This window comes from Neltuma alba, unplaced genomic scaffold (assembly GCF_004799145.2).
Source record: "Neltuma alba isolate B1F8T4 unplaced genomic scaffold, ASM479914v2 tig00007371_pilon, whole genome shotgun sequence".
NCBI classification, from domain to species: domain Eukaryota; kingdom Viridiplantae; phylum Streptophyta; class Magnoliopsida; order Fabales; family Fabaceae; genus Neltuma; species Neltuma alba.
The window spans coordinates 54,998-64,186 of record NW_021634764.1 but is presented as its reverse complement, the minus strand read 5'-3'; the positions used below and the strand labels follow the sequence as shown (position 1 = coordinate 64,186).

The 9,189-nt window shown below is 32.0% G+C and overlaps 1 protein-coding gene across 1 annotated transcript; it reads left to right on the top strand.

Annotated features, from left to right (window-relative positions):
* The first annotated feature begins 1,266 nt into the window (after positions 1 to 1,266).
* LOC114752394 (arginyl-tRNA--protein transferase 2-like) lies at positions 1,267 to 5,413 on the top strand. Its single transcript, XM_028941148.1, is given in 6 exon segments — positions 1,267 to 1,456; positions 2,319 to 2,357; positions 2,862 to 3,012; positions 3,435 to 4,574; positions 4,930 to 5,150; positions 5,153 to 5,413. Coding segments are annotated over 6 exon segments (1,767 nt in total). The 5' UTR covers positions 1,267 to 1,332; the 3' UTR covers positions 5,245 to 5,413.
* Positions 5,414 to 9,189: the final 3,776 nt, after the last annotated feature.

Genomic DNA, 9,189 nt, shown 5'->3' with positions numbered 1-9,189 from the left:
TATGATATGTCAACATTATGTAACATGAATTCATATTTTAGATAACTTACATCAGCAAATTAATTGACAAGTCATATTGCAATTAGTGACAAGTCAGAATGGGTCTATTGATAATGCAGGGTGCAATAATTAATGACAGTAGAATCTAACATACTATTTTATAGCCAACTTTCATTTATACCTTTGTATATATGGAACCATTCATATTTCACAACTCATCAAAATAAAATAAAAATACGGGTTGTATGTAATTACCAAACTAATTATTGGTGTGTATCCATTTATAAAAATCTCTTCATACTTATTTACAAAATATTTCTTTCACATCCATATACAAAAAATAGTTGACTTCAATATGTTCTCAGTTAGTATTTGAGTTCTTGCATGGTTTGATGGTGTGATGCTTCGCAGACATACTGGTTGTCGTTAATGTAAACCTGCATCAATAATTGTCCAGCTGTTATTGATAAGTGAAGCAGCACTATTAACAATTATCACGGCATCCATTGACAACTTTCATAGCCTACATTGACAATACAATATCCTGTTTCGTAGGAAAGGTTTCTACCCACACCAACCTTCATCTTCTTCAGCCTTTCACACTAAACCATGCTAAAACAGAACAAAACCACCCACAATGTAATAAAAAATAGAGCATCTATCATCATCCTACCCACCCGCAATGAAACCCCAACTTAAATCACCAACCTACACCAAACAAAAACACAACTTTTCTATTGATTAACTTATTCATATTAGACCAAAAACCAAAGTTTTGTAATACCTAAAGACAAAAACAATTTTCTAAATTCTCATACCCAAACACAATCTGTCAAGCAAAATGTAGAGGAGAGGAGGGAAAGAAAATTTCAAAACTTGGAAGTCTGGAGAGATTAAAATGGAAACTCTTTAAGAGTTTACTAATGGTAACGAGGAAGATGCTTCATCATCAATGGCTGCTTCCTCCTTTCTCCAGCACTTCTCTCCCATGCATAGCAGCTTTAGATTGTATGAGAAATATGAGTGCCCTTTCTTTCTACACTGCTGGCAATAATATCTTTTTGACATTTTTATTATTGCAGTCGAGTCACTATGGGACTTGTGATTTATTATCCCATTTTAAGGGACTGTTTTGTAGCATATTTTCTTATATGAAACCTTAGTGTCATTTTCCCTAGAATAAACCAAAAAAGGCGGAAGCTTGGGTCCCTGGCGGAGGACTATTTAATGGGGAATCAAGAAAGGAAGATAGGAAGAGCACTCCATCAAGTCTTTCCCTTCCTTCTATGAACAATCTGCTGAAGAATTGAGCTTACAAAGAAGGACTTGGAAATGGCCAGGAGGTTGAGAGATGAGGCAAGCAGCAGCAGCAACAGCAGAACGGAAAGCGTTGTGATCGATTGGGGAAGACTTGAAAGCCCTTGCGGTTATTGTAATGGAAACAGCTTCTCTCACGGTTTGTTTCTTCCAAATTTTGATCCTTTTCATTTATTGATTTTCTCCCCTTTTATCCTCTTTCATTCAATCAGCTGCTGAATTATCGGTTTCGGTCACACGGAACTGTATTCTTGATGGGATTTGATACGCTTGTAAATTCGTTTGCTCAACCGATTTCGTATGTGTTAGGATTGTTCAACCGTCCTATCCAAAGACAAAAATGTGATGAAAATACTTAGTTCGTGGAAAATTTGAAGTTTTCTCCTGGAAAGACTTTCGATTTGACTAAGGACACAATGCATCCGACTAAACCTTGGGGTAAATTTGAGCGTTGAAGGTTACACTTGCAATTCCTAAGTATCTGGATGGCAGTAGTCGCAATGATTATCGGAGGAGTTTTCAAATTCACGTGCGGTTCTGTTTAAATGCTTATTCGGGATAAGACAGTGTAAAAACAGGAGCGTTCTTCCTGAAACTTTTCCCCAATTGGCATTATGAACCAGAACTGGCTTCTCTTTCAATTAAGCTAAAAACGAAATGAGCCTAAAAATCATTTGAATCCCAACATTCAATTCAAACTCGTGCCTAGATGATTTATAACCTTAATTGTGAGTGGCGAGACGAATCACTTTCACTAACCACCTCCATATCAAAATTGGTGGTTGAGGTCAAGACTCTTTCTTGATGCAATGCAAGAGGAGCATATGGAGTGGGAATTTGTGAAAACTGCCCGATAAATACTTATAAATGTGTAAAGCAAATTTACTGTGTATATTGGGCTATCTTACTAGAATGGAATTATTTTCACTTTGAAATAGGCCTGTCAATGCAGCATAAAAATCTTCTAAATTAGTCTTCTCTTCTGTTTTCCTTTTCTGCAGTCCTGCGGGCACAAACCCTTACAGTGAATGATTACCAAGGTGAGTGCAGATGGAATTTTACCTTGTGCTGCATATTCTGTTATTTTTATTATTGATTTACATACAAACATGTAAAAGGACCTTTGTGTGCACTTAGCACTCTTCAGGGCTCTCCACAATCTCATTGGCACGGTCTAAACTACTAGGCTTAGATGATTTCTTTATCATAATTTAAAGCCTGGTCTGGTTCTCATATGCTGCAGCTATCTGTTAAGGTCTTGAGCTTCTTGTTGGAATTACATTTTCTCTTGCAAATCAAGAGTGATGCAATTGTGTTCAATATTTTTCATCTTAAAACATTTTGCTGAAATTTATGTAAGGAAGTCTTCAGGACAGATCATAATATTTCAAATTTGCCATTGTTCTTGGAGAGATGTGATGCATAGCTTTTCTAATTCAGCTGTATCAGAAAAAATTGGCATGCTGCGATTTAAACATCTGAATTGCTATGTTTGTATGACTTATTTTTGTGCAATTCAATTTTATATTGTTTTGTTTTGATAGATCTTCTTGATCGGGGTTGGAGAAGATCTGGATGTGTTGTTTACAAACCAGAGATGGAAAGGACATGCTGTCCTTCTTATACAATTCGCTTGAAAGCAAGTGACTTTGTTCCTTCTAAAGAGCAACTTCGTGTATCTAGACGGATGCAAAGGTATCCTTCTTTTGCCCCACAGCAAGTAATATTAAATTGAAAACAATAAAATTGTTACTGTTTCTCTGGTATAAAGAACGTTTAAGAGCATCCCAGGAGATTTTAACCTATTATTTAGCTAAATTAGAAAATTTGGGTTCCTTTTAATCTTTTTCTTTAGTGTGCGCGCGCGTGTGCATTTCCTTGGAGGGGACAAGGTTGGGAAAGAGAAAGGTGGGGATGGGTTAGATTAATAAAATAGACTCTAAGACGCAGCTTCTTTCCTCTTTTCTGCTTCATTCATTTGGTGTTTTATGATGGTTGAGTGCAACTAATGGGATATTATCCGTTTAGAGCCATTTATATCATTTGATATTTCTACCTTCAAACATCTTGCAGCTGTTTTACTTCTTAATTTTCCATTAATTATTTGATGTGCCTAGGTTTCTAGATGGCGAGTTGGATGTCAAAAAAGCTAATACTTCAGAGCATCCAGCTACTTCTAATGAATCTGAAAGCTCTGTCCTCCATGAGTTCTCAAGCCCTCTGTCTAAAGACTCCCTCTCTACTTGTAATGAAGAGAAAAATGAGACTGAGAAAGTTTTGCGTTGCTTATCAGATCAAATTGATGATGCAGTTTGCATGCTCACTAATAAGGAAGAATTTCCCTCTGGTATTCAGTTACCAAAAGCTTCAGTCAAAAAAGTTTCACCTGGGAAGAGGAAGTTACTATTTAATGGATCAGAAGATCTCCTATACAGTAGCAAAATAGCATTCCAAATTGCAGCTTCTATAAAGCGAGCACAACTAGGTGACAAAAATGCCCATCAGTCAAAACTGTCTAAAGATTGTACAGAAGAGAATGAGATGTCTCCTAAAGTTATCGCTGAAAAGTTGGCAACATCTTTAGCGCATACTTTAAAATGTTCTGATATATCTGTAAGATCCTGCAATGGACATATCAACTTTAATTCTTCTACTAAGCAAGCTTCCTCAAGTGAAGGTGCTCAAAATGCTTCAGCTCCTAAAAAATCTGGGATAAAGCATGGGAGTGAAGGAAACCGTTTGAGTAACCCTCAGTGTAGTGAAGTGAAAAGGCGGAGGCTTGAGCTTCGCCTGAAAAGATCAAGTTTTGATCCTGAAGAATATGCTTTGTATAGAAGATATCAGCTCAAAGTGCATAATGATAAACCAGAACGTGTGACCAAGGACTCATATCGGAGGTTTCTGGTTGATACTCCATTGTTATATGTTGCTTCCTTTGGGGATGGCACAGTTCCTCCTTGTGGTTTTGGCTCCTTTCATCAACAGTATTTAATAGATGACCAATTAGTGGCAGTTGGAGTTATAGATATCCTTCCAAAATGTTTATCCAGTAAATATTTGTTCTGGGATCCTGACTTTGCCTTCTTATCTCTGGGCAAGTATTCAGCACTCCAAGAAATAAATTGGGTGAAAGAAAACCAAATTCATTGTCCTAGCATTCAGTACTATTATCTTGGCTACTATATTCACTCTTGCAGCAAGATGAGATATAAAGCTGCATTTGGCCCGTCAGAGCTTCTATGTCCTCTACGGTATCAGTAAGTTATTTAATCCAAATCCCTGAAGAAATTTGCTACTTCATCATGATGTTAGTTCCTTCACGAATATCTATAGAAAGTTACTGTCTTTATCCAAAATTGTTGTGGTTGCTTTCCAATATCTCCACCATAGTTATCAAATCCTACTGCAGTTTGTAATCCTTTATAATGTTGTCAAGACACTGTATTTTTTAGTTGTAGGTGATATGAAATGATCAGAATGTACCATCATGATCTTCCAGCCTGTAGATTTGTTAAATAAACTATACTTGCTTTTCTGTTGGATTCTGATAACTTTTTGTATGCATCCTTGATTATGTTTCAATGAGGCTGATGAGTGATGCATGATCTACAGATGGGTTCCATTCGACATTGCAAAGCCTTTGCTTGACAGAAAACCATATGTTGTTTTATCAGATTCTTCCATTTCACAAAATGGAGAGTCATGCCAACCTCAAGTTACTGTAGATGTTTTGGAAAGGCATCTTGATGCTGACCAACAAGACGCAAATGACGTTCCAATGGATGAAGATTACGAACTGGATGATTCTGAATTGGAAAGTTCTGACGACAAGCCAGCCTAGAAACTACCTCATGCAGCGAAACAGATGGTGATGTCGGCAAAGTTTTGCTTGGGTTAAAGGGATCTCGCCTGAGGTACAAGGTATGACTGCTCAAGTCTTAGCTGTGCTAGTCCTCTGGACCCGAATACTTCTCTCTTCCTGGAGCTCAAAATACTTAAAATTTCAAAGGAAAATCGTAGAAAATATAGTATTGATTATTAGCTATTTTAAATATTGGTAATCAATGTGGTTTTACTCTTGGATGTCCTTTGTAACACACGTTGTATGAATTCATATTATTTAAAACTAACCAATATTAGGTTTATTATAATTTCTTTACAAAATTAACTGCTTTAGGATAAAGCTAAAATTCTGAGGGGAACTAGTTACATATAACATGCCCTAAAACGTTTTCACAGGCACTCCTCGCTTCAGCAGTTTCTCCTGTGACTGCTTATATCTTGGTTTTTTTTTTTTTATTTGAAAAGAATCATGGTATTCCTCATATTTTATATATGAAGGATCTGCTTCGGGATAGATTTGGCTCTTTGGAAAGTTAATAGAAACTCTATATCTGTAAGTGGTGGTAACTAGTAAGTCTGTTCTAAAGGAGTCCTGCATGCATCAATGAATGAATGAACACTACGTCGGTCCTCATTTAGATTTTATATTTACAATCGAAATTGTGGGAGAGCATGGCTCTTATCCCCTTCTTTCTAGAAATAACTTGTAAAAAATTAACTGAGTGATCAAAATTAACAATTAAGGATATACAACATAGGGTAATGTTTACATAAAAATTTTTATATTTGTTATGTAAAGTTTTTCAATCATATAGTTAATTTTTGAAATATGAGTATTTGGTACTATTTTTGACTTTTAATATAAAAATTAATTTGACATTTAATTTGATTTTAAATATAATATTTTAATCTATTTTGTCTCTCATATTTATTCATTTTTTCTAACATAGTCTTTGTAATAGTTGCACATATTAAATGTTTCATCTAATAATAATTCTAATTAATACATATAAATTAGCAAGATTATTTTAAGGAATATAACACTTACTTATTACAAATAATTAAATTAATTAGCTTTTATATTAAGAATAAAAAATATAATAGCATTTAAATATAAATTTATGTAAAAAAAAAGTTATATGATTTTATGTGATTAAAATGGGGAGAATTGCAATTAGGTCCTATCTAATGGAATTAAATACAAAAAAGTCTCTTGAAATCATGAAATTATTCTAAAGTTTCAAAGGGTTTTTTTGTAATAAATTTTATTTGTTTAATTACCAAATTACTCTTCTTTTTTTTTTTAAGTTTGTATTGACAATTGAAAGAGTAATGATTAAGAATTTAGGGTGCAGTCATTGACAACTATCGTAGCTGGTTTGACAACACATTTTCTCTGTATATCACACCCTAAGTTGTCAAACCAGCTGCAATAGTTGTTAATCCTTATACTCTAAGTTGTCAACCACTGTTCTTTCAGTTGTCAATGTAAACTTTAAAAAAAGAGTAATTTAATAATTAAAAAATAAAATTTATTACAAAAAAGTCCCTTAAAACTTCAGAATAATTTCATAATTTCAAGAAATCTTTTTATATTTAATTTTCTTGACTAGGACTTAATTACAATTTTTCCTTAAAAATGCCTCCGTCCGCTCTCTGTGGGGCCCGTGCGATAAATTGAAAGTCAACGATGAATTGGAAATGGCATTGATATATTTGGAGGGGGTATGGACTCCCGGCACTAATGCCTCAAATCTAAAATTACTATTATGATTTAGTTACCAAAAAAATTAGAGTAAAATACTTTAACTACCTCTCTATTTTATCTAAGTTACAGAATTTGTTTATTTTAAAATTTTTTATTAAAATTAAAATGTATGATACACAAATTTTATATATTTGAGATTTTATTTTCATCTATATAACTGTTAACTGACAATTAAGTTTAATTTTTAAAATTTTTTTATCAAGATACCCCTCATTAACATAAAATTTATTTAGACATTTATATTTTTTTAAAAATAATTTTTGATACAACAAAAATAATTTTAATACATCTATTTTAAAAATTTGTTAAATGTAATAAAATTTAATAATTTTGATTATATTATAAAATTTTATAATTTTAATTCTTCATCACATATAATAAAAAAATTTTTAGGTTTGTTTAAATGGCTAAAAAATAAAATAAATACATATTTTTCATCATATAATATAAATGATTTAAGTTTGAGGTATTATAGAAATCATTTAAATTTATAATTTAAATTTTTAAATAAAAATTTTGTTAGAAACATTTATAACTTATTTAGTCAATTATATATTTACTTAAAAAATTAATCAAATTTTCATTCAAGGTTTTTTATGTCTACATTAACTAAATTACTTAAATTTCTATGCCAATATATAAAAACATTAAACAAATAACTATTTAAAAAATAAAAAAATAAGATTAAGGAAAAGGAAAAAATTTTAAATTCTTCAAAACTTTTTAGTCAAAATTTAGAGATTTTCTATTATAAAGAGTAAATTAGTAAATAAAAATATTTTAATATAAATTTTAATTAAAAAAGTATCTTCTGAGAATATTTTTAACAAAATTAATGATTTAAACTTAAATTTATGTTTTTAAAATAGATAGGAAGCCTATATAATAGGGTAAAGTAGAAGTCAGAGTATTTTACTAAAAAATTACTATTATGATTTATGAACCAGTTGATAATTTGGGGAATCTCTCACAAATGAATAATTGAACGAAAAGACATCTTTTTGTTTTGGTGAAATAAAAGATATCTGCTTATCCGTTTGTAAGTGATGGTTTTATGCTTTTGGTAACATAACATAACATAATACTACTTTCGGTATTTAATATAAGACCTTATTTGATTTTTATATTGGTCCTAAATATAAAACCTTAATTCATTTTGTCTTTAATATTTATGTATTTTTTTCTAAGATAATCCTTCTAATAATGATAGTTCTCATCAACACTCTTGATTAGTAAGGATATTTTTGAAAAGACAACACCTATTTATTACAAATAACTAGCTTAACTTATTTTCTTAATCCCCTCAAATTAGTTAACTAGCTCTTATAATTAGGACCAGAGGTAGTATATTAATTATTTGACTAAACGGTTTTATATTTAATTATAAAACATTGATCTCTTCTTTTAAAATTAAAAAATAACTGTAACTCATTTTTGAATAAAACAAAACATTTTTAAATCTAGTAAATTATAATGTAACAGTTTTTTTAAGTTTGTTATTTTAAACACTAAAAGGTATAAACATGTTCCCAAAACTTTTAGATGAATCTAACAATTATAAGAATAATATTTTATTACTTTGCATGTGGAGAGAGTTAGACGCTAACCGGATTTGCATTGGATGCTCATCAGGATCTGGACGGTCCAGATTTTATTTTATTTTTATTTTTATTTTTTAAAAATAGTCCAGATTTCTCATCACTTGATGAGCACTGGGTGCTCATCAAGTGATGAGCACCGAATGCAGGCCCGATGCTAACCACACTACCCTACTTCGAGCTAGCCACATGTAGCTACACTTTTTATTTGATTTCAACAGTAACTTATTACAAGCCTTATCACATATCAACCATATAGATGAGGGCATTTTAGTCGAAATATAATTATTTTTGGTTTCGAAAGGGTAAGAAATTTTTAGAATGAAGGCAGGGACAGCACAATCAAGCCACCTGTTTTAAGAAACGATAGTTTACCCATTTCTATGCATTTCTACGCTAAGACAAATATCTAAGCTCTTGGCATATCAACAGGTTGTTTACAGCGTTCCAGAACAATGGTGATATTGAATTCAATAGGCTAAAGAAACCAAGTTTCACTAAACTTAAATGAAGTTTCCTTAGCTTCCCAACGACTTTTCACTTCACTGTACCACATTCGTAAGTCAGAAAAGGCAGGCCAATGCTTTTTTTACCCCTTTCCATCTGTGAATGCTTCAAAAATGGCAGGCCCTACTTATATCAATAATTTACCATTTACCAATG